This window comes from Oryctolagus cuniculus, chromosome 2 (genome assembly GCF_964237555.1).
Source record: "Oryctolagus cuniculus chromosome 2, mOryCun1.1, whole genome shotgun sequence".
NCBI classification, from domain to species: domain Eukaryota; kingdom Metazoa; phylum Chordata; class Mammalia; order Lagomorpha; family Leporidae; genus Oryctolagus; species Oryctolagus cuniculus.
Window position 1 is genome coordinate 134,415,395 of NC_091433.1, and position 26,078 is coordinate 134,441,472.

The 26,078-nt window shown below is 38.9% G+C and overlaps 1 protein-coding gene across 4 annotated transcripts in view; it reads left to right on the forward strand.

The window, feature by feature from the left end:
- Positions 1 to 25,167, forward strand: part of PPP3R1 (protein phosphatase 3 regulatory subunit B, alpha) — a 159,516-nt gene extending 134,349 nt beyond the window's left edge. For 3 of the 4 annotated variants that reach the window (XM_051842832.2, XM_051842834.2, XM_051842833.2), the window contains 4 exons: positions 14,935 to 15,111; positions 16,891 to 16,950; positions 17,260 to 17,444; positions 22,991 to 25,167. In XM_051842832.2, the coding sequence (XP_051698792.1) occupies positions 14,935 to 15,111; positions 16,891 to 16,950; positions 17,260 to 17,444; positions 22,991 to 23,038 (470 nt within the window). In that variant the 3' untranslated portion in view covers positions 23,039 to 25,167. Of the gene's footprint in view, positions 1 to 14,725; positions 14,766 to 14,934; positions 15,112 to 16,890; positions 16,951 to 17,259; positions 17,445 to 22,990 lie in introns of those variants that run through there. The other variant, XM_070069030.1, reaches the window with a different exon arrangement.
- The last annotated feature ends 911 nt before the right edge of the window (positions 25,168 to 26,078 follow it).

The window sequence follows — 26,078 nt, forward strand, 5'->3', positions numbered from 1 at the left end:
GCATTGGCAGAAAAAGCAAAACTAAGCAAATGGAACTGTATCAAACTCAGAAACTTTTGCATAGCAAAGGAAACAATCAATAGAGTGAAGAGACATCCAACAAAATGGGAAAAAAAAAAATGTGCAAACCTCCCATCTGACAAGGGATTAATATCTTGAATATATCAGTATTTAAAAAAAATCAACAAACCTATCCAGTTGAAAAACAGGGAAAGGACTTTAATAGTTCTTAAAAGAAGAAATACAGAAGCTCAAGAAATATTTGAAAAAATGCTCAACATTATTAGCTATCAGGGAAATGTAAATCAAAACCCTAATGAGATATATCACCTTACCCCACCAGAACATCTAAAATCCAAAACCCAGAGAGTAACGTATGGACGAGGATGTGGAGAAAGGGGAACGTTTATCCACCATTGGTGGCAGTGTAAATTAGTGCAGCCACTATGAAAAGCAGTGTGGAGATTTCTTTAAAAAGTAGTCTTTAAAAAGTAGTTTTAAAAAAGTTGTGATCAGGCAGCCCCACTCTGGGTATATACCAAAAAGTCTTGAACACAGTACATCAAAGAAACACCTGAACCACCATGTTCATGGCAGCCCTGTTCACCATAGCCAAAGTTTGGAATCAACCAAAGTGTCCATCATCAAATGAAAGGATAAAGAAAATGTATATGCACAGTGGAATATTATTCAGCTATAGAAAAGAAAGAAATTCTACCATTTGCATCAAAATGGATGCAACGGGAGGACATAAAGTTGAGTGAAATAAGCTGGATCCAGAAAGAAAAATACTGCATGTTCTCCCTTATGTGGCAGCTATAATTTAAAAATAAAAAAAAAAGTCTGTATAGTAGTATTGCTGCAAATATACTTTTGTAAAATTTTGTTTTATACCTTTGTGAAACTAGTGGGTAAGAATGTTATCTTATGGGGCCAGCGCTGTGGCGTACTTGGTTAATCCTCCACCTGCAGTGCTGGCATCCCATATGGGCGCTGGGTTCTAGTCCCAGTTGCTCCTCTTTCAGTCCAGCTCTCTGCTGTGGCCCAGGAAGGCAGTGGAGGATGGCCCAAGTGCTTGGGCCACTGCACCCACATGGGAGACCGGGAGGAAGCACCTGGCTGCTGGCTTTGGATCAGCATAGCTCCAGCCATGGTGGCCATTTTGGGGGGTGAACAAACGGAAGGAAGACCTTTCTCTCTGTCTCTCTCTCTGATTGTCTAACTCTGTCAAATAAAAAAAATATTGTACTACTATAGTTTTGATCTGTGGTTACTTTAAAATGTACTGTATATGGGTGGAATGATCATTTTCCCATTCAATTATTGTTTATAGCCATTGTATTCCCACTAAACTAGGGGTTTTTTGCTTCTTACTTGTTAAACTTCTCATTTGGTGAAGTATTGAACCTTTTTACTATAACATAAATTTAAAATATGTTATCTGAAAAACAAAAAAGAGAAGGAAGGAGGGTGGGATGGAGTGGAGGAGGAAGGGAATATCATTATGTTCTTAGAATTGTATCTACAAAGCACATTGAGACTTAAAAACTAATTAAAAAATTAAATATCTCAAAACATACAGCAGTGTATTGTTATGACAAAGTCTGATGCCAGTTCATAATAAATATTTGTTGCACATTAGGAATGGAAGGAAACTTCCTCAAGTTGATAGTGGGCACTTGCAAAAGATCTTTAGTTAACATGTGTCTTTATGACAAGCTGAATGTTTTCCACTGAAGGCTGGGGGGGAAAGACAAAGATTTTTTTTATTCAGACCATGTCTAGGCAACATTTTATTAGAAGTCCTGGCCAGTGCATTAAGTCAAGAAAAAGATGAGACATCAAGATTGGAAAGGAAGTAGTAAAACTCTATTTGCAGATAATATAGTAATATATAGCAAATCTTAAATTACTAGAATAAGTGAATTCAGCAAGACTGTAGGTAGGATACAAGGACAATATGCAAAAATCAATAATAGAATTTCTATGTAAGAGCAAAGAGCAATCAAAAAGTGAAATTGGCAAATAAAATAAAAACATGAAATGCTCAGATTATAACCAATTATGTATAAAATCTATACATTCGGCTTTTTAGACTATTACTCAGGATCGTAGACCTAAATAAATGGAGAGCTGTATCATGTTTATAAATGGGAGGGCTTGATGGGATTAGTTCTGTTTATACTGACCTGTAGCTTCACGACAATCCCAAGCAAATTCCCAGGCATATTTTCATATAAATTACCAGATTCATAGTTAATTCAATGTGGAATTACAAGGGATTTTGAGAAATGACAACAAAATAATCACTGATTCCTGGTTTAAAGATTTACCATAAAACATAAGATTATAACATTGTTGAAAGATATGTAAATCAAAAAGAGTTTCAGACTCATGAATAAACAATTGATTTTTGGTAAAAAATGCCTAAGGTACCATTCAATGGGAACCTTTTCAGCAAAACAGCTGTATTTCTCTAAAGAATAAAAATTTTCTTCTGTTTATATACCACATATGAAAAAAATTACATGGGTCATAGATTTAAACATGAAAGCTGGAATTATGAAACTTTTAAAGGAAAACATAATCTTCACAGCCATGAATGGACAAAGATTTTTAGAGCACAAAAAATATGAATCAAAGAACTTAAAAACATTAGTTCATAAAAATTCAAAAATTTTTGCTTTTAAGAAGACACCTGTAAAAAGGTTGCACTCTGATGGAGAGAAAATACTTGAAAAACCCACAACTGGCAAAATACTCACTACATAGAGAGACTGTCACAGGCCTTTGAACTAAAATTTTTAAAAGCACAATTTTCACTTCACAAATAAAAGATCCATAAAAAGACTAACAATGCCATGTGTTCCTAAGGATGTGGAACGACCGTAATTCTCATATGTTGCTGATGGGATGGGAATCTAAAATAGTACATCACTTGGGAGAACTAATAGTTTCTGAAAGTTAATACTATATGTTTATGCTGTAACCCATAAAAAGACTTGTTTACAGATATTTATATTTATAGTTGCTTTATTCATAATCTTCCCAAAATGGCAACAACAGGAATGTCTAACAGCAGGTGAATATATAAACAAATATTAGTTTCCTAGGGTTGTGAGGGGAGGATTGTGAAGTTGATCAAGGGAATGTTCCAAGGTGGTGGAAATCATTTATCAACTTGAGTGTAGTGATGCTTACATAGGTCTGTGTATACATTTGTCAAAGCTTACAGAAGTGTCTACTTAATAATGCCTATTTTGAATGTCAGTCACTTCTCAAAGTTTAAATGTTTTTTATTAAGCACTTTGATTATAGTGTTAGTGATGTATAGCTTTGGCATATTTGACAGTTGTTCAGCAGTTTTTAAAGTATGTGAGAATTATAATCTAAAAGCATCCGAAATAAGTTTTACATCTTGCATTCTAAAATTATGATGTATTTCTAAAATCTAGACCTTCAATTGGATGAGTTTTTCACATGTAAGACACAAATATTGTGAATGTGTATAGTATTTATAATTTATTAGGTCTCAGTATCAGAATGCTTTCTTTGCTTTGTTCATTCAGTAACTTCTTCTATGTCGAAAATAAATATTAGTCTGTTAATCTATATACAAAATCATAAAATTTGAATGTGTTGGATTTCTTTTGAAGGTTTTAATCTACTGCGCCCCCTGGTGGTTTTTACTCCTCATTTAGAGTAACGTGAAACACTGCAGCTATTGTCTATGTAGGAGGTAAATTTTACAAAAGATTGTAAAATTTTTAAGTTAATCTATGTTAAACAAACTTCTCATTAACTTCTTTTGATGGTATGGTAAGGTTTTTTCTTGTGGTGGTCTCTACAATAGTGATTCACATGTTTTTCCATAGATAGTTTGGTTATGTTTTAGGGATCTTTTCAAGAAACTTCTGAGAGATTCTGATATCCTGTCTTAGAGTAATATTTCCTAATAGTTCTCATTCCATTGTGTAGTTCTAAATTTCTTAAAAAATCAGAGTGAGCCTGACACATCCTACGGTGTTCGAAGTTAGAAAGTGCAGGGATTGTTAAAAGGCCATGCAAGAGCCAGATTGACATAGTATGTAAAATCCAAAGCTGGATCAATTTGACTAATAAAGTAAATACTTGCAGTAATAATCTTAACTCATAAAATAAAATAAATACTCATGAGTTCTTGCTGACACAGACAATTGAATAAATAGAAGAAGAAGAAGGTAGGACTGGACTTTGTTTTTATTCTTGTTTTTACAGAAGCATCCTAATTAGAAGGAAAAAAGGGAACAGAAAAATCATTATTATGCAGACTTCATGGTAATAAATTGTAGACAGGACCCACTGATAGATGCTGAAATTAGGTCACAATTTGAGGAGAAGCAGAAAATTTGTGTTGTTTCAACATATCTTTCCCCAGGATATTTATAAAATCTTTTTTTTAAGATTTTTAAAATTTATTTATTTGACAAGTAGAGTTACAGTGAGAGAGAGAAACAGAGAGAAAGGTCTTCCATCTGTTGGTTCACTCTCCAGATGACCACAACGGCTGGCACTGTGCCGATGCGAAGCCAGGAGCCAGGAACTTCTTCCTGGTCTCCCACATGGGTGCAGGGGCCCAAGCACTTGGGCCATCCTCCACTGCACTCTGGGCTACAGCAGAGAGCTAGACTGGAAGAGGAGCAACCAGGGCTAGAACTGGCGCCTATATGGGATGCCGGCACCGCAGTTGGAGGATTAACCTAGTGCGCCACGGCGCTGGCCCCTAAAACCTTTTTTTGAATAATGTTGTAATTCTTCATATTTAACAGCTTATTAAAAAATTTTTTTCGGTATTTATTTGAGAGGCAGAGACTTTTCCATCTTCAGGTTCACTCCCCAAATGCCCATAACAGCTCAAGCTGGACCAGGCCAATCCAGGATCCTGGAGCTCAATTGCAGTGTCTCACATGGGTGGCAAGGATCCAAGTACTTAAGCCATCACCTTCCATCCCAGGACACAAAGCTGGAATTGGAAGCAGAGCTGGAACTGAAACCTAGGCATTCCTATATGGAACACAAGCATCCTAAGCAGTGTTTTAACCACTGAACCAACCACTCACCCTATCTCAGGATATTTTTTAACTACAAAGGAAAAAACAGATTTAGCCAAGTGATCAAAGTTGGCATCACATATTAATATCAGCTTCCTTGATGCAAGTATCATTTCTGAGGTATTCTTGCCCCAGGTGACTGAGGAACAGTTCATAAGATACTGGATCAAAAGTTTCAAGATCATGAAAGACAAAGAATTAAGAGCTGTCACAAAATAGGAAGAAAAATTACAAAAAAGCCACAAGACTAGAATTCTCGAAGTAGACTAGAATATCTCTTAGCCATTTTCTCCTAATGTTAACATTTGTATTGTAGTGCATTATTAAAATCAAGGAATTGAAATTGGTAAAATAATATTAAACCACATTCTTTGGTGAAAATGCTAGTGAAATTTGTAGTGTTCTTTTCTTTTGCAGAACTCTTATCTAGGACCTCATAATGCATTTGGTTGTTTCTTTCAAAATATTGCTAGGAGAATTTAAAAAGGCTTCGCTTTTTTTTTGTTAAATTATTAATTGGTCTATTAATGAGTAATCAATTATTTATAAAATGGCTAGTAAAACAATTCCCTGGGGGCCGAGCCATGGCGCCGCAGGTTAATCCTCCGCCTGCGGCACTAACATCCCATATGGGCGCCAGTTCTAGTCCCGGTTGCCCCTCTTCCAGGCCAGCTCTCTGCTGTGGCCAGGGAATGCAGTGGAGGATGGCCCAAGTGCTTGGGCCCTGCACCCCATGGGAGACCAGGATAAGTACCTGGCTCCTGGCTTCAGATTGGCGTAGCTCCAGCCGTTGTGGCCATTTGGAGGGTGAACCAGCATAAGGAAGACCTTTCTCTCTGTCTCTCTTTCTCACTCTCTGTAACTCTACATGTCAAATAAATAAGTCTTTCAAAAAAAAAAAAAAAAAAAAAGGATTCCCTGAAGGATCAGTATTACTATTGCTCTTTTCTGCTGTATGTGTATTAAGAATTGGCTAAAATTTGAGGAAGCTTCTTTTTCTGCCATTCTGTTTATGTCTTCTTTCTGAGAAACCCCAAAATCAGCTAATAAAAGTTTTTTTAGATTTTTTTCTCTTATGCCCAGTTTGATTGTCCCCAAAGACTACCAAGGAGCCGATAACACTGTAAAACACATGAGAGTTTTATTACAGGTCCAGGCCTGGGCTCTCAACTATCATCGACGCAGTGGATTTGAATTGGGAGCCCCAACTCTTCAGTTGACAGGTTTTTTATAGGGTTTCCAGAGACATTCTGTACATTATAGTACCATTTAGCAAATCATCTCATTTCATGGGAAATTTAAAGAACATCTCTAAAAACTGATTAGTGCATCCAGCGGTGGGAATGGACCTAGTAAAAGTGGTTGAATGGCTTTGGGGTTGATGCCTTTTAAATTGATTGGCTAGAGTATAGGGTCCAAGCTGCTGGGGTGTATGAGTCAAACTGCAGGGTCTTAGGATGTTATTAATCACCTTAATTGCCCTGAAAAGACACCTGGAACTTTGGGTAGTTCCCTGTTATCTGCTAAAATAGTTGTACCTTGATCCTGGGTCAGGTCTCATTTTCAAGTTGTGTGTGTGTGTGTGTGTGTTTCAATTATTTGTTTGAGAGGTAGAGTTACAGACACAGAGAGAGGGAGACAGAAAGGTCTTCCATCTGTGATTCACTCTCCAAGTGGGTGCAACGAAGCCAGAGCCAGGAGCTTCTTCTGGGTCTCCCACGTGGATGCAGGGCCCCAAACATGTGCACCATCTTCTGCTTTCCCAAGCCATGGCAGAGAGCTGGATTGGAAGAGGAGCAGCTGAGATATGAACCAGTGCCACAAGCAGAGCATTAGCCCACTAAGCCACAGTGCCGGCCCTCAAGTTCTTTTTACTTTTATCTCCAACAATTGAATAACTGTTTGGTGTGTATGTATTGACAGTGCTTGAAGACCCAGAGCTTAGGACTCTTCTTTGCTATTTTGGAATGTTTTAAATTCCTTTTCTCTGAATAAGAAAAATACATAAATGTAGTAAAAGAAGATGATTTATATTTCTCCTTCTGAAAGATGAATATATTACCTTTATTAGTATTATACAGCCCTAATTTTCATATGTCCCACAGAAAATATTAAAAACATGAGCTGTCTGAAAGCAAGTTTGTAGTCATTTTGTATTCTAACACTAATAAGATTCTTAAAATCTCTTGTTAAAATGAGTAACCTTCTAAATTTCCTCTTTAAGAATACTCAGAGTGCATTGACCGACACTATCTCAACAATTTACCTTGGTTAAATTTTAATTAATTTTCTATGGAAGCAATCCATCAATTCCTTATTAATAATTATTTTCATATTTTATAAACTCTACTAGAAGATCTAAGATTTTACTGTCTTGCTTAAATTTTAGATAACGGTATATATGACTTTATAAGATTTCTTATTTTAATACCATAATTTAAATTGAAAATGTAGGCATTTTCAGTTATTAAAAAAGGTAGTTCTCCCAAAGCTATCCTTCGAAAAAATGGAAAAGTAACATGAGTTTTAACTTGGCAAATGTGAGGAAGAGTATCTGAGTCACAAGATGAGTCAGGAGGGTGAGGTTTGTTTGTTCTTGTCCATCTCTTTTAAGGGAGTACAATCCTAAGTGTTCGGAAAATGATCCCTTTTGTTTGTTTTTCGATGATGGGAGCTGAAGGCTCATTGAAGCCATGTCCTCCATCCCTCCCAACCCTCTTTGAGAGGTAAAGAGGAAAAGGGAGGGAGGGAGAGAGATTCAATCTGCTGATTTACTACCAGACACCTGAATCAGCCCTGGCTGGATCTGAGCCAGGAGTCTCCCACGTGGGTGGCAGGAATCCAGTCATTTGAGCCATCTCTGCTGCCTCCCAGGATTCATATTAGCAGGAAGGTGGAGTCAGGACCTAGAGCTGGGTGTGGAACCCAGGATCTCTTACATGGGATGTGCACATCTTAACCACTAGGCCAAATGCTTGCCCCTTACATGTAGAATCAGAAAGTACTTGAATATCCTACAACACATCTAGTGTACAGTGCTGGGAAATGTAAGTACTTGAATAACTACTACTCAAGTTTTTGGTGACAACTCATTAAGTCACTTTGTTCAATGCCTAGAAGTACTGTTTTTTATTTTTTTTATTTTTATTTTTATTTTTTTGACAGAGTGGACAGTGAGAGAGAGAGAGAGAGAAAGGTCTTCCTTTTTCCATTGGTTCACCCCCTAATGGCTGCTGTGGCCGGCGCACCACGCTGGTCCAAAGCCAGGAGCCAGGTGCTTCTCCTGGTCTCCCATTCGGGTGCAGAGCCAAGCACTTGGGCCATCCTCCACTGCACTCCCGGGCCACAGCAGAGAGCTGGACTGGAAGAGGAGCAACTGGGACAGAATCCAGCGCCCCAACCAGGACTAGAACCTGGTGTGCCGGCACCGCAGGCGGAGGATTAGCTTATTGAGCTGCAGTGCCGGCCTATCATTTGTTTTTGAAAGCTAGCTTTTTTGTGGCTTTATTTGTTTTTTTAATTTAATTTATTTGAAAGGCAGAGTTAGAGGGAAACACACACAGAGATATAGTAATCTGCTGTGTCACTTTGCACATGGCCCAATGGCCAGCAGCCAGGTCTCCCATGTTGGTGCAGGGGCCCAAGCACATGCACCATCCTCTGCTGCTTTCCCAGGCACATAGGCAGGGAGCTAGATGGGAAGTGAAGCAGCCAGGACTTGAACCAGCACCCAGATACTCCATAATGTTGGCCCTACATCTTGGCTTTAAAAAATATTTATGACTTGGCTTCCAATCTAGCCATTTTTAAATACACTAGATATTTATGTATAGACTCTATAAATTGTGCAGTCAGCCCCTCAGCCAGTAAGTACTGAGTATTTAGTGTGTGACTTATTTTATTGTATTAATTAATGTATTTATTTATTTGAAAGTCAGAGATACACAGAGAGAGAAGGAGAGGCAGAGAGAGAGAGAGAGAGAGGTCTTATATCTGCTGGTTCATTCTCTAATTGGCCACAACAGCCAGAGCTGCGCCAATCCGAAGCCAGGAGCTAGGAGCTTGTTTTGGGTCTCTCACACAGGTGCAGAGGCCCAAGGACTTGAACCACCTTGTACTGCTTTTCTAGGCCATAGCAGACAGCTGGATCGGAAGTGGAGCAGCAGGGTCTCGAACCAACGCCCATATGGGATGCCGGCACTGCAGGCGGCGGCTTCACCTGCTATGCCATAGCGCCAGCCCTGTGTGTGACTTATTTTAATACTTACTGGAAAGAAAGAAGGGAGAAGATGGAGAAGTGGTTGGAGAAGAGATAGTATATCCCTAACATTTTACTGGCATAAAGAATCTCAAGGTGGGTTTTAGCTGCATCAGGTTTGTAGGAATAGTGATGAATGGAAAAGATTAGATAGCTCTTTGCCTTTAAATTGTACCTCAGGGGCTTTTTAAGAAGCTGTTTATTTTCAAGGTAAATGTGTTCACAGGCATGTTGCCTTGCCTCTGAGAAAAATCATAACTACTCATCCAGAACAGCTATCAATAATATTGCAGTATTTCTAAGGTATTTAAAGCAAAAGGAAGAAAATAGATTTGAAATATTATTTTAATGGCTTTTGCCACAGAATGAGTTAATATTACAACTATAAAATACATGGTTATTAATAAGACCCCTCTGTTTGATCTGAGAAAAATCATTAGGAGTCTTAAAAGTGGCAAGTGCAGGCAAGGACATTCCAGCAAAGGGGTTATAGGGAAATTGAGTTATAGAATTTATTCTGTAGTAAAATGGGGAAAAGATAAGGTGGGAAGTTAAATGGAGGCTAAATAATATCTAGGGCTTTAGACTTTATCCTGTTTACATAAGGAATCCACTAGACAATTAAGCACAGGAACTAGCAGTTCGGCTGAATTTACCGTGTAGAGAGATTATCTTTGGCAGCTGTGAAGAAGGGTGGGTTCACCTAAGTATTTTTATTTGGTGACTTATAATCCCTCTATAGTATTCCCCAATATTATTACTGTTATTCATTCATGAAGACTGTGGAATGATGTCTTCCTGAACTTAAATGTAATCCTTCAGGTGCCTCAATTTCAACTTTTTAAACTACTGCTCATGTCTCAGCCTCAGTAAGTAGAATCTGATATTTTCCCTAAATATTATGGTGCTACATTTCTGATTTCTCTCTATTAATGATATACTCTAGAGGAAATGATCCACTTACTGTTTGGAGAGGCATTGTCTTTCCTTTTCTACTTATAATACACTTTAGTGATTTTATGTTCCAATCCCCCCCCCCACCACCACCTTTTCTGCAAACTGAGGCAAAACTACGATGGCAAAAAGAAAATAGTTCACCAATATATACATGTGAAATTAATTATGGACTGGGTCCCTGTTTGGCTAATATTATTAACTTTGAGAAACTCCTCTGAATGCTTGACTGACTGGTGTCAGGTTAGATAAGCAGAGTTTTATGTTCAATATCGATACATTTGATTAGTAATTTTGGAATATAAAACACTTATTAATATTCGCTTAACATGTATTGAACATCTATTAAATGTATTGTGCAGAACACCAGTGAAAAAGGTTGTAGCTTCTGCTTTGAGGTAGAGGATACACATAAATGAATAAGCAACAGCAAAAAATTTTGTAGTATTTTTATTGCATTAGCCCTCCTATACCCCATCCCAAGAGTAAGGCCATCTAATTTCATTATTGAAAATGGAGAAATTGCATTTCTTGTAACACTTTATTTTTATCTATTTCATTAAAGAAGAAATGATCTGTAATATAAGGTTGAAAAATTTTCAGTGTTGTGTTCATGAAATGTATATTTGAATTTTTGAATAAATTATTTTAAGTACATGTGTGTGTGTTGCTTTCATTAAAGCAGTGTAACGATATTTATGATACAGTTCAATATATGTGCTCCTGAAAAACCTCAAAGGCTGGGGTGGGTGTTTGGCCTACCTGTTAAGTTGTCCTCACTGGAGAAACCTGGGTTTGAGTCTTGGCTCTAGCTCCCAAATCCAGATTCCTGTTTTTGTTTTAATTTGTTTTGTTTTTTGACAGAGAGAGAGAGAGAGAGAGAAAGAGAAAGGTCTTCCTTCCCAACTGACACGTCAGAAGTGGATTTTTATGTAAAAGGGAGGGAGAGGACTTGGGATTTCTTTCTTTTTTGTTTTTGTTTTTGTTTTTGGCAGGCAGAGTTAGTGAGAGAGAGAGAGAGAGAGAAAGAAGAGGAGCAACCGGAACAGAACCGGCGCCCCAACCGGGACTAGAACCTGGAGTGCCGGCACCGCAGGCGGAGGATTAGCCTAGTGAGCCACTGCGCCGGCTAGCTTCCTGTTAATGTGCTGACTCTGGAGGCAGCAAGGGGATAGCTCAAGTGGTTGGGTCCCTGCCATCCATGTAGGAGACCTAGATGACAGTACTGACTCCCAGCCTAGCCCGAGCCTAGCCATGCTGGCATTTGGGGAATAAACCAATCAATAATAATCTCTCTGACTGCTTTTGTCTCTTTGCCTCTTTTTTTTTTTTTTTTTTTTTTTTTACAGGCAGAGTGGACAGCGAGAGAGAGAGACAGAGAGAAAGGTCTTCCTTTGCCGTTGGTTCACCCTCCAATGGCCGCCGCGGCCGGCGCGCTGCGGTCGGCGCACCGCGCTGATCCGATGGCAGGAGCCAGGAGCCAGGTGCTTTTCCTGGTCTCCCATGGGGTGCAGGGCCCAAGCACCTGGGCCATCCTCCACTGCACTCCCTGGCCACAGCAGAAGGCTGGCCTGGAAGAGGGGCAACCGGGACAGAATCTGGCGCCCCGACCGGGACTAGAACCCGGTGTGCCGGCGCCGCTAGGCGGAGGATTAGCCTAGTGAGCCGCGGCGCCGGCCTCTTTGCCTCTTAAAAATAAATAAATAAATAAATAACCAAACTCACAGGTCTGGGGAAAACATGGATAAGGTAGGCAGAGTACTAAAATAAACCATCTTGAAAATATTAAGAGCAAAATTAATTCTGACACATATTAAGCACCATAGCCTATCACTTAACAAGCTTTAAACTGGAGCTTGTGCTTCATATTTTGAGGTAGTTTCTTGAATTCATTTGCTTCCGTAGAAACGAATTTTATGGGGAAGGAAAAATAAAGGAGACATCAGTAAAAAAAAGGGGGGGGGCAATTTTGTAAAAATTGATGAGCCGGTATGTATCTGCTTTTATTAATCATGTTTTTGTGTTTTTTGTTTTTGTTTTTGTTTTTGAGTGGGAAGGTAGGGTAAAAATAAGAAAATTTATCTTTGCGACTCTTCTACACCAGTAGTTTTCAGCAGATAGTAATGTTTGAAAGCCTCTTGGTTCTTGAATCCACTAAACTAGCTGTTACTTTCTCAGAAAGAAGGCACTTTTGGCCGGCGCCGCAGCTCAATAGGCTAATCCTCCGCCTGTGGCGCCAGCACCCCGGGTTCTAGTCCCGGTCGGGGCGCCGGATTCTGTCCCGGTTGCCCCTCTTCCAGGCCAGCTCTCTGCTGTGGCCCGGGAGTGCAGTGGAGGATGGCCCAAGTGCTTTGGGCCTGCACCCGCATGGGAGACCAGGAGGAAGCACCTGGCTCCTGCCTTTGGATCAGCGCAGTGCGCCGGCCGCAGCGCACTGGCTGCGGTGGCCGTTGGAGGGTGAACCAACGGCAAAGGAAGACCTTTCTCTCTGTCTCTCTCTCACTGTCCACTCTGCTTGTCAAAAAATTAAAAAAATACAAAAGAAGGCACTTTAGGGGCTGACGCTGTGGTGTAGCGGGTTGATGCCCTGGCCTGAAGCCCCGGCATCCCATATGGGCGCTGGTTCTAGTCCTGGCTGCTCCTCTTCCAATCCAGCTCTCTGCTGTGGCCTGGAAAAGCAGTGGAAGATGGCCCAAGTCCTTGGGCCCCTGCACCCACGTGGCAGACCTAGAAGAAGCTCCTGGCTCCTTCCTGGCTTCTGGTTGGTGCAACTCCGTCTGTTGTGGCCATCTGAGGAGACCTCTCTCTGTCTCTGCCTCTCTGTCTTTCAAATAAATAAAATAAATTTTTTTAAAGGCACTTTTTGTATTCAGTTTTTTCTTACACCTTCATCTATTAAGACTTTCTATTTAATATAAAGAAAACTTGCTCCCTCATAACTTACTGTGATTTAAGTTTTTAACTTTATAATGGTATAAAAGCAATAAGCATTCAGCAGAAACTACTTCTAATTTTGCTCTGTTCCTGGGTTAAGTGATGCGATGCTCGTAAGCTGCTGAACAGCAGCAGTGAGCCCCAGCCCCCTGCCAGGCCCATGACAAGGGTAAACAAATATTCCACAGCGCTGACTGTATTGCCATTGTTTTTTACATACAGGTACTCAATACATTACCTAAAATATTCAATATTTTATTTTAAAATGAGATGCCATATGTGTGGGGTCTTCAGACAGTTCATGGAAAATGTATATTATTAGAGAAGTGCATGGATTTCAAGATTTTCTACACCAATATAAGGTTAATTTTTGTTTTTCTATCAACCTTTTGAAGTATCTTCATATTGAAGCAGCTGAAACAATGTATTGTCTCATTTCCAGTGATATGGGCCATAATACATATATCTGCACAGGCAATATAACATGGAAAAATCAGTTTTGTTATTATAACACTTTATTTAAGGATATATGTGGTTTATATTGCATTAAATTATTTATTTATTTTAGATTTTATTTATTTATTTATTTATTTGAAAGTCACAGAGTTACACAGAGAGAAGAGGCAGAGAGAAAGAGAGGTCTTCCATCCACTGTTCACTCCCTAGTTGGCCACAACAGCCGGAGCTGCGCCGATCCAAAGCTAGGAGCCAGGAGCTTCTTCCGGGTCTCCAATGTGGGTGTAGGGGCCCAAGGACTTTGGCCATCTTCTGTTGCTTTCCCAGGCCATAGCAGAGAGCTGAATCAGAAGAGGAGCAGCCGGGACTAGAACCGGCGCCCATATGGGATGCCGGCGCTTCAGGCCAGAACATTAACCTGCGTCACAGCACTGGCCCCTGGATTAAATTATTTCTAAGTGTTATTTCTGTTAAGCCATGATCAGTTATTTATGTGGATTAGTCTGATTTTGAAAGCCTGAAAATGGTCTATTTTAGAATAAAATGACTTAAATCTTTTTCAAGAATATATATTATAAGAGGTCTTATTCTGAATTTTTATTGCGTACTTACTAATGCACACATTTTTTAAATTGTTTATTCCCCTGCCCCTTTTTTAAAGTGTTGAAAATGCTGTTTACTTTTTGATGTCTTTGGTTGAGTCTGAAACTCATGTTTTACTTGCTTATGCTTGCAGAAGGTATCTTTGGAAAAACATTCAAGTAACTGGCAATATTGTATTCAAGGAACAGAACTTGAATGGGAGGGAAACTTGAATGTTCCGTGTGCTCTGAACTATGAACTATTGGAGATAAAGTGAATTAAATTTCAGAAAGAAAAATGAAGTGCAAGTGCTTAGGAACAGAAGAGAGGTTGATTCAGCCTATCTAGTAGGACCTCTGTGATCAGCTTAGCATCCGCAGTACTGGAATATCTTGTGTGACCTCCATGATCAGCTTAGTGTTGTCCTGGATTATCTTGGCACTTAGCAAACAGTTTGGTGTGTATTATGGCAGGTACATACAAACAGAAAGGTAACTGATAGAAATATTTATTGTGCATTTTCTTTATTAGAAGAAGAGATTTATCAACAGTGTTTGACTCTTGATTAAATTGGAAATTATAGTATCAGCGCTGGATTTTTTTCCCCATGAACATCATAAAATCATTCTTCGTAATCTTGCTATTTTTGTTTTCTTTTAGTTGATGCTGATGAAATTAAAAGGCTAGGAAAGAGATTTAAGAAACTTGATTTGGACAATTCTGGTTCATTGAGTGTGGAGGAGTTCATGTCTCTGCCTGAATTACAACAGAATCCTTTGGTACAGCGAGTAATAGATATATTTGACACAGATGGGAATGGAGAAGTAGACTTTAAAGGTAAGAAAGTAAGATTTTTTAAATGACAATTTAGACAACCTCTGTGTTGGCTCTATGTATAAAAATAACTGGAAAATGGTTTTCTTGGTGATCTTATAAATTATGTTAAAATCTGAAAATTTTGGATGTTGTACCTTAATGAACTAAGATCCTTACTTTTTGGTTCATAAATGATCAAGTTGTCCTTTAGGGTAGTCCACAAAACGGAGGGAATTAGTATTTCCTTTGTTTTTAGAAGATTAATCTCAGTTTAGGACAATTTACAATATTAGAAACTGAATTTAAAGAAGAAACTTAAACAGTGAGACCAACATTAAAAAATATAAGAAGTAGTAATTAGGATGTGAACATTATGTTAGAACAAGATTTATTTATTTTAGTTAATTTAGCTTTTACAAACAATGGTGCTTTTAAAATTAAAATGATGAAGAATAACCTTTTGTCATGAAACTTCCCACAGCGTATATATATATATTTTTTAAAGATTTATTTATTTATTTGAAGGCAGAGCTTAAGAGAGGGAGAAACGAAGTTTCCATCTGCTGGCACACTTCCCAAATGGCCACATCGGCCAGGATGGGGCCAGGCTGAAGCCAGAAGCCAGGAATTTCATCCGAGTCTCCCATGTGGGTACAGAGGTCCAGGGATTTGGGATCTTCCACTGATTTCTCAGGCACATTAGCAGAGGGCTGGATTGGAAGTTGAGCAGCTGGGACTCCAACTGGTGCTCATACGGGATGTTGGTGCCACAGGCAGCAACTTTACCCACTGCACCACAGCATCAGTTCCTCCTCTCTCCCCTCCAGCACATTTAACTGATTCTGAATTTTGGAATGGAAGTCTGCAATTATTTTTTATTATGAAACAAGTATAAGTATTTTTTTAAAGATTCATTTATTTATTTGACATGCAAAGTGAGAGAGAGAGGTATCTTCTATCCTGTGGTTTACTCCCCAAATGGCCACAGTGGCCTTGGTTGGGCGAAGCTGAAGCCAGGAGCTTCATCCCTTTTTTTTTTTTTTTTTTTAACAGGCAGAGTGGACAGTCAGAGAGAAAGGTCTTCCTTTGCCATTGGTTCATCCTCCAATGGCCGCCGCGGCCAGCACACCGCGCTGATCCAAAGGCAGGAGCCTGGTACTTCTCCTGGTCTCCCATGGGGTGCAGGGCCCAAGGACTTGGGCCATCCTCCACTGCACTCCCTGGCCACAGCAGAGAGCTGGCCTGGAAGAGGGGCAACTGGGACAGAATCCGGTGCCCCGACCGGGACTAGAACCCAGTGTGCCAGCGCCGCAAGGCAGAGGATTAGCCTAGTGAGCAGCGGCGCCGGCCTGAGCTTCATCCAAGTCTTCCACAGGGTTGGTAGGAACTAAGTACTTGAGTGATCATCCGCTACTTCCCAAGTGCTTGAGCAGGGAATTGGTTGCAAAGTGGAATAGCTGGGACTCTATAATCAGTACTCTGAAATGCCCACCCCTGTAGTCTTTTTTTTTTTTTTAAAGCCCTTTTTGCAGTCATATTCTAAAAGGAAAGAATTTAAATAAAGAATATGTTTATGAATGTTATGCTTTGTGGTATTAAACAAATATTTTTTCAAATTGATCAATCTTAGCATTCCAGGTTCAAATAAGAAAAAACATACGTCAGAAGAACTTTGGCATTTTCAGTTTTAATACTGCTAATGATGATAATTTCTTTTGCGGCAAGGAAATGCCCTCTGAGTTTTTAACATAAAATTTTTAGTGCAAAAAACTGAAAATTTTTATTTTCACTCTTATTCAGAATTCATTGAGGGAGTCTCTCAGTTCAGTGTCAAAGGAGATAAGGAACAGAAATTGAGGTGTAAGTATTTGTCTTTACTGACTTCTTTTTCCATCTTCTTCCGTTACCATTCCATGCTGTATTATAAACTAGTTTTAAAATCTTCTGAAAGATCTCTTTTATTCCAGATTTTTAGAGATAACAGAAATTTCACCTTCTGGTGAGAATCCTTACAGGATATTTGAATTGTATGTTATTGCAGCTTGTTGCTTCTGTATTTAGGAAGGTGCCATCTCCATAGTCATAATTCTAGATGTTTGGCAATTTATTCTTTCCTTTCTCAAAAGTGTTCATTTAGTGATTGCCATGAATTTTCCCTCCTCTTTTCAGTTGCTTTCCGTATCTATGACATGGATAAAGATGGCTATATTTCCAACGGGGAACTCTTCCAGGTGTTAAAGATGATGGTGGGGAACAATCTGAAAGACACACAGTTACAGCAAATTGTAGACAAAACCATAATAAACGCAGATAAAGATGGAGATGGAAGAATATCCTTTGAGGAATTCTGTGCAGTAAGTACAAAAGAGCTGGTTCTTCTATTAGTTATGTTTCAAAAACATGCTTTCAAAGCCACATAAGGGTATTTCTTAAAGGTATTTTGCCCTAAAAATTTATATATGTGATTTTTATTTCAAAGTTCCATATTCAGTTTAAAATGTGTGCATTTGATAATTGTTAGTTATAAAATTGTTATTCTCAGGATATAGTGCACTCAGATAAGATGCCAAAAGAAGTACTAGTAACTTATTTATTGTTGATAGCTTCCAGGTTACAAGTAGGTTGTAATCTTAAGGTTTATTTAAAAATAAACATGTTTCAAAATACCTTTTTAGGAAGACATGATTATGAATTTTTTGCTGAGAATACCAGAAACTTGGCTTCATGGGAACAAAATGAACTTAGCTGCTAAGCTCTGTGTGAAGGTGGTGATGACACTAATAGGGAGCCCTACAAAATGAACTCTGTGGAAGCTGGGACAACAGCTTGACTTCCCAGTTGATTACTTTTCTTCAGTGAATCCAGGGATTTCCTATGAATCATTGCATCCAAACTGGAACTTGACCACTCAGCTTCTCTTCTCTAATTATTCCCATACAACAAAGATAGGAGCTTTTGGATGTGTTAGAAAGATTTTTTTCGTGCATGCTAACACTACCACAGAATACAAGAGTAGCCACAGTAGAACCAAAGATAACAAAAGGTTTTGAAATTTCTCCATTCATTTATGACTGAATACTTTTTTGTATTAAGTTGTGTATTAAGAGTTGAAGTGATTTCAGTAGAAGTTAATATTCTTTTAGCATCTTCTTTCATCATAAGGGAGTTCTTATTTTTGTATTTTGTTTCAGCAAATGAGGTGGTACTGTAGGATAAAGCACAGATCACATCTTTTTGGAAGAGTTTGATAGATTTGAGACTATAGATTCTGACCTTTTTTCAGGAAGTACTGCTACAACTATCTGCTATCCCTTCCATTTCTCCTCCTTCACCATTGCCAAAGATCACTGACAGACTCCTGGGTAGGGGTGACATGCGACTAGGCGGTAGTGACATCATAGATGTAGCCATTTTCAAAAGAAGGAAAGAAAAGAAATCCCAAGCCTTGGGGGAACAAAATAAATGGGAAACTCTGGGACGAAGTGCTGTGGAGAGGATGCATATAAATGAAGTCTGCTTTCAGTCAGGAAACAATGCAGCAGATACAAGTGCACTTGTCAATGGAAGGAAATTAAAATACAGCTTTTCATAGGAATATGGCTATTATTTACACTGAAGAAATAAGCTAAGTTTTGAATTTGTTTTTAATATTTGTGATAAATAGCCTTGTATTTTTGAGGGATATAGTTTATGAATGAGGAAAAATGTCTGTTTTATATTTGAAACTAACTTTCCTAAAATTCATCAGGCCCCTAAATTTGGCTTCATTGAGTTCTTTTTTTGACTTCTCAAGCTATGACAGTGAAAAAGATGGGAAAAGTTAGCCTAAAAGATTACATACTGTATATCTACTCTAAAAATTTTCAGAAGCAGGTAGACATTGTGGTGCGACAGATTAAGCCACTGCTTGGGAATCCCACATCTCACATCAGAATGCTTGTTTTTTTTCCCAGCTACTCCTTTTCCAACTTTGCTTCTTTTAATGCCATTGTAGGAGGCATCAGATAATGGCTAATGTGCTTGTACCCCTATTGGGAGACCCAAATGAAGTTCCAAGCTCCTGGCTTTAGCCTGGCCTAGCCCTGGTTGTTGTGGGCATTTGAGGAATGAACCAGTAAATGGAACATTGATTCATTCTCTCTTTCTCTGTCTCTATTGACCCATCTCTCTTGTTGACAATCTGCCTTCAAGTATGTGAAAAGAAACACTAAAAATTTTTTTCAGAGAATTTTTAGATGATTAGTGACAGGATGAAAGTTGATGGGTTGAACACTTGTTTATTTTTGCTTTCTTCTAAAACTCCAATAAAATGAGATGGATTGATTCACCCTAGCTGGAAATGGAGGAGAGTCTGTAGACTGGGAAACATGAGGCAGAGCGTATGTGTGTGTGCGTGCGTGTGTGTGAGAGAGAGAGTTGATGAATTAAGTGAAAATAAACATGTGCATGTTGACACCTCTGTCTAGCCTGTTCTGGACCTGACTCTGTGGCAGCTAAACTTAACACTTTCCAGGCCAGAGAGAGGAAAGCTTTCTTGAGAAATCTTAGCTCCTTAAAGAAATGATCCCAATATATCATGCAAGTGTAGCTTACAGTCGGCAGCCCCATCATGTACACGGAGGTCCAAGTGTTCTTTCCACAGAAGTAGCACCAAGGATCACCAGGCAGTGGAGGAAAACCTCTAATGAGGAACACAGAAAGAAAAAGGAGGGAAGAAGCAGGTTAGGCAAAGCCAGTAAAATCTTTAAAAGCAAAATAAAATCCTGTCATCATTATTCTCAGGGATATAATATATTGACTCTTGAAGGAAAACTGGATGATATATAGAAGAGCCCTTTATATTTAGAGATCCATTTTAGGAGTTGTGACACCTGGATTTGTGGGTTTTCAGAAGGAAAAATAAAATCGTCAAAAAAAAATCAAGAAAATACCTCAAAACCAGGAATAGTATATTTCCTGACTGAAAGGACCTGCTGAGTTCCCAGCATAGTTAGTATAAACAAAATAATATGGACCTGGGCACCTTGTCATATAATTTCAAAACAGAAGTGGTTCTGTGCGTTTACCAAGCTGAGGTGGTAGTGTGGAGGAGTGAAGAGGAGCTTCATAAAACAATCAAGAATCATGATGGTAAAGTTTCTCAGCAGAATTGGAAAGCAGAAGATGGTGGAGCATTACCTTTGTAATTCTGAGGGACACTATATCCAACCTAAACTTCTCTACAAACTCAGTGACATTAGAGGTAAAATGAAGTCATCTTCAGGTTTGTAAGGCGGCCCTTTTTTGGTGACCATTTGGAGGATGTGCTTCCACTGGATTAAGGGTGCAAAAAGAAGCTAGTTGAGAGGATCCAGGAAGCAGAGGATCTTAACATGAGCAAGGCAGGGGAGGGGACTCCAGGGTGATGGTGAAGAAAGATCCAAAGAGGATGGACCTAGAGTGCAGGTGAGGTTGGAGCAGGTCTGAAGACTTTGGAAGTGCTTCTCAGACAGGATAGAATTACATGATATATTTGTATTTTTTAAAAAGACTTATTTATTTCAATGCAAAGTTAGAGAGGAAGAGATCTTCCATACACTGGTTCACTCCCCATATAGCTGCAACAGCCAGGACTGGGCTAGGCTAGGCTCAAGTCAGGAACGTAATCCGGGGGCCCAAGTGTTTGGACCATCTTTGACTGCTTAGCAGGGAGCTGGATAAGAAATGGAGCAGTTGGGACTGAAACAAGTGCTCCTGTGGGATGTGGATGTTAAAGGTGTAGCTTAACCTGTTGCACCACAGTGCTAACCCCATATTTGAATATATCTAACAAGTTTAGGGTTGAATTAATCATACTCATAGAACATTTATCAAAGGAAAACATCTTAAAATTGTCAACTGTACCAAAATTAATATGCAGAAAAGAAGAAGTAATAATACTATGTGTGCCTTCCTGGTTGGCTCTTAACAATATTTTATATAGTCATAACAATGTAAGACTGTGTTTCTTTCTAATCAAGGTAAAGATAACTGTTGGAATGGTGCAACAAGTGGGGATTTATGGGGTTAGAAAATCAGAGGTAGAGGAGCACGGGAGTTAAATCTTCACCTTCTATTATGGGAAGTCAATAGAAAATGGGAAAAGCTTTAAATTAAGGAAAATTGACATGGGGGTGTCATTTGGAGATCTGGAGGTAAACAGTGAAAGTTTTAAGTGGTTGCCTCTGCTTAAAATGAAAGAGTAACGAACTGCTGTTTTCATCACAGCGCTTTTAGAATTAATTGGCTCTTTGTGCTTGATTTTTCAAATAAAAGTTTTAAAAAATAACATAGATGTAACTGTACTCAACAACACGGATTAAACTCACGGAGTTAAAGCAGCCGAGCATTAAAGAGATTCTCTTTATAAGATGTACGCAAAGAGGGGCTGTCACTGTGGCATAGCAGGTAAAGCTTCCACCTGCAGTGTCAGTAACCCGTATGGGCACCAGTTCATTTCCTGGCTGCTCCATTTCTGATCCCGCTCTCTGTTTGGCCTGGGAAAGCAGTAGAAGATGGCCTAAATCTTCGGGCCCCTGGCATCTGCATGGGAGACCCAGAAGTTCCTAGCTCCTGGTGTTGGATTGGCCCACTCCAGCAGTTGCAGCCATTGGGGAATGAACCATCAGATGGAAGACCTCTCTCTGTAACTCTACCTCTCAAATAAACAAATAAATTTAATAAACTGAACTATGTGTTAAGGGTCAAAATAATGGTTCTAGCACTTGTGTGTGTTGGGGGTGTTGCTGGGGTTTGAGATAAGAAGAGGTGAGAAGGCCTGTGCCTGGAAGGGAGCCAGAGAGAAATTCTGCTAAGAGTGTAAACGTTGATTACTTGTGTGTTCATTTTGTGAAATTTCATCAGAATGTGGACATTTTTAACTTAATGTTCTCACTTTACATAGGTTATACTTAATAAAACATCCCCCTAAGTAGATTACCATGTCAGTATTCTCTGAGATACATGAATATATAACTCTAAATATATTTAACTCCGTGCAAAAGTAACGTGCAGGACATTTTATTCATTTTCAACCCTAATATCCTCTAGGAGGCTGACAGTGAAGGTCATGTTTTATTTTGGGGGGTAATTTTTAGGGTGACATCTGGTTATCTTGTGATACTAGGTTTGTAGAGTAGGGCCCAACAAACTGCAGAGCAGGCTGAATTCTGCCCGTGACTTGTTTTTCTTTGTGTTTGAGATAAGAATGATTTTTACCTTTGTATTTATTTTTCATTTATTTGGAAAGCAGAGTTAGAGAGAGGGAAAGAGAAATCTTGTGTCTGCTGGTTTGTTCCCCATATGGCCACAAGTGCTGGGACTGGGCCAGGCAGAAGCCAGGAGCCTGCAATTCCATCTAGGTCTCCTCTACAGGTGATGGACTCGAGCACACGGGCCATTTCCACTAGCTTCCCAAGCACACTGGCAGGGAGATGGTTCAGGATAGATAGGTCTCAAAGCAGTGCTCGTATGGGATGCAGGCATCATAAGCAGTAATTAACCCACTGTGCCACAATGCTGTCTCCCAATTTTTACAGTGTTGTCTTTTTAAACAAAAAAAAATGTAGAAGAAACTATGTGGCCTACAAAGCCTAAAATATTTACTTTCTGGCTCTTTACAGAACAAATGTGCTCACCCTTATCCTAGACTACAGAAAAACAGTCTATATCCTAGGAGAAAGGAGCTATGAAAATTCTACTGGTGACCATTCAAAAAATTGTTTTTGAATATGCTTCTTCAGCAGTTTTGGGAGCATATTTAAAGTTTTTTTGAACTGCTCAAATAATGTGTTTTTTTGGAATTATAGTTGCGATAGGATGGTTAGCAACTAAAAAGTAGTTTCCCAAATATTGTTAAGCTGGATTTGTTCTATCTTTGCAGGTTGTAGGTGGCCTAGATATCCACAAAAAGATGGTGGTAGACGTGTGACTCTTTAAAGAGCACCACCCAACACTTTTGCTTTCTTCTCCATCTCTGAAGATCTGCTCAAGACGTCCAGCAATGCTCTCTGTGTATTTAAATGGAAGTATTTTTCTCTGTGAAGCCACATTTTCCAACATGAGCCTCATGAAGCCAACTAAGTGTTATTGAACTCTTACTCTCTCAATAACTCAGTGTAGCACTTTACAGTCTGAAGGACAGCAGCATGAGAAGAGCATATCATTGTGGTGGAGAAAGGGAAGGGTTGGCTTTTTAATTTATTTTTCTTCATCTTTTATAACAAGAAAGTATCTATATATACATATGTAAATATTTATATATAGATATATGTAGCTTTCTATATATGTAGTAGGTTGGCTTTTAATTTAATATACTTGATTCAGAAACAAAATGATAGAGTACTAAAGTGCCAAGCAGAACATACAGCATCCTTACTTTTATTTCACACAATTTTATATATAGATAGAAGATTGTACAATTTGAACCAGGTGTTAGGCCAGCTATTTTCCTTTTTCTGTGCTTTCTCCTTTGAGAGATTGACAAAGCATTTGTTAACGTCCTATTATTTTACCTTAATTACATTTTTGTAACAAAAGTGTCTAACTTTATTTATACCTACGAATATATTTCTAGGGACTGTGTCTCATTTCTGAGCAGCTTTAAATCCATCTCTGCTTGAGGAGAAAGTATAGTTCAGTGCTACTGCCAAGAGCTAGTTCTTGTGTTCAATATAGTAACTGCATAATGCTATGGCTGCTTCATTCTGTTACTTAGTAACTAGGAGCCGTTGCATTTATCAGATGTCCCCGAATAAATGTTACCAGTTGTGATTCTCTATAAAGGCCAGAAGCTATCTGAGGCAATTATGGTTTATCTGCTAGGTTATTTTATGAAGGATACCTGAAGCAATCATGTACCTGCTTAGGACATCCATTTGTTTCATTACATGGGTAAATAATTTGTCATTAAACTTGTGTTTGAACCATGAATTTCCCTTCTGTGTTGCGCAAGACTTTGCAGCTAATCTTTAAAAATGGTGATATTTAACGTGCATGTATCTAGACACCCACATATATTTGTGATTCAAATGGGAGAAATCTTGCTAATCTATATGCCACAGAAGAGCAAAATTTATCTAAATTTATACCTCGTAAATGTCTTTTCCACAAGGCATAGAGAGTGCATGATGGTTTTTTCTTGGTTTGCCCGTGTATTTGGTAATGGATGCTAACTTAATAAATGTGTGTGATATAAAAGTAGTGTTATCATTTCCACCACTTGATATTATCCCTTCCCTTTTCTGCAAAGGTACTATTGGCTGGAAGAAAACGTTTCAGTTAGCTTTATACGATAGTAGTCTTCCCCTATATAGTTTTTCTATAAAAACTGGTTTTATAATCAAGAGTGGAAAAGGGCGGGTTGAATCAAGGTGAATGAATCTTATTAAATTGAGCACACCTGCCTGCCATCGCTGTTCCTTCAACTGAGTGCTGCACATCATGGGCTCTGTCTGTGAGAGAAAAATCCCGGTGCTTGGTGTCCTTGCATGACATGGAGTTTTGCATGTAGATCGATTTAAAATGTACCTCTTGTTTACATAATTTGCATAATTTTAAAAGATAATGTTGCCAAACTTTGGAAATGTTAATGTTCAAACTGAAAATCTCCACTACATGTAACTTTCTTCCTCTGGATCAGTACGTGGCTTAAAGTCCCAGCCAGTGGTTTGATCTGTTCCAGTGTCAACTGCCATGTGCTCTGCTTCAAGGGGGAACTAGTCTTTTGTGAATTTTTTGTACATAAGTATTTGTTACAAATATTTTAGCAAATGCTTTCTATTTCTCTTGCTTGTGCATATCTTGGCTGGCGTTACAGAAAAATAGTGCAAACATTATTTCCTTACTGGGGAATGAGGGTTTCTCTCTGGGTTTTTTTTGTTTTTTTGTTTTGTTTTGTTTTGTTTCTTTTTTCTTTTTTTAGTTTGTGTGTGGGGGTGGGGAAGGGATGGGGTGGTTTATGTTGAATGTTTAGTTTTTCTTCTGCATGATATGTCATGTTGTGGGATCTTTAGAAAACTTCATACTGTATGAATAAGAAAATAAAATATTTGAAACTTGTTTGAATGTATTCAGTAGTCTTTGGTGGACTTTCACAGCCATAGTTTTAATTCTTTATTAAAAACAACAACAACAACCAGTGAAGCAGTATTGAATCTGCAGGGCATGGATAAAGATGCTTTATCACTGAGTAAGAGGCAGGAAGTCACTACAAAGCCCTGGAGAACAACTCTGCCTCCGCCCCTCCCTGCCCTCATCTCTTCCTTTACTACTATCGTTTGCTCTGCCCTGCCCCAGCCACCTGAGCTCCTTGTGGCACATGCAGCCTTTGGCTTGCTACCACCTCAGACTTCCCAGTCTCTTAGCTCACGCCTTCAAGGCTTTGTTCAGGTATGTCCTGCCTGCTCTACTTTAAAATACAAATGTATCTGGGCTTTCTCCCACTTTATTTTTTCCCCTTCCCACAGCATTCGTCCTTTTCTGTGAGTCTGTATATTTGTCTTAATTGGCTGTTGAATAAAAGCTCTCCACTCCACAAAGGTCGAGATCTGTCTTGTTCACTGATAGCCCCAGTTGTCCAGAAGAATAGCCAGTTCTTAGTGACTGCCCAGTAAATAATGAATTAAACCTACGCCCTATTTACAGACTGAATTCATAACACTTTTCAGTACTTTTGTCACTGCGCATAAAAGGTAAGGATTATATTTTTTGAGGACATCCATATTGTCAAGTGCACACTAGTGAGATACTATGCAAATGATCTGCGGCTCCTTAGGGTATCCTAGGAGTTAAGCTTGTAAATCCTGAGCAGGTAGGTGGCACAAAGTCACATCTCCCTTTTATTTATTTATTTTTTAAGATTATTTATTTGAAAGGCCGTTAGAGAAGAAGGCGAGCTTCAATCCACTGGTTGGTTCACTCCCCAAATGGCTGCAATGGCCAGGGCTGGACCAGGCTGAAGCTAAGAGCCA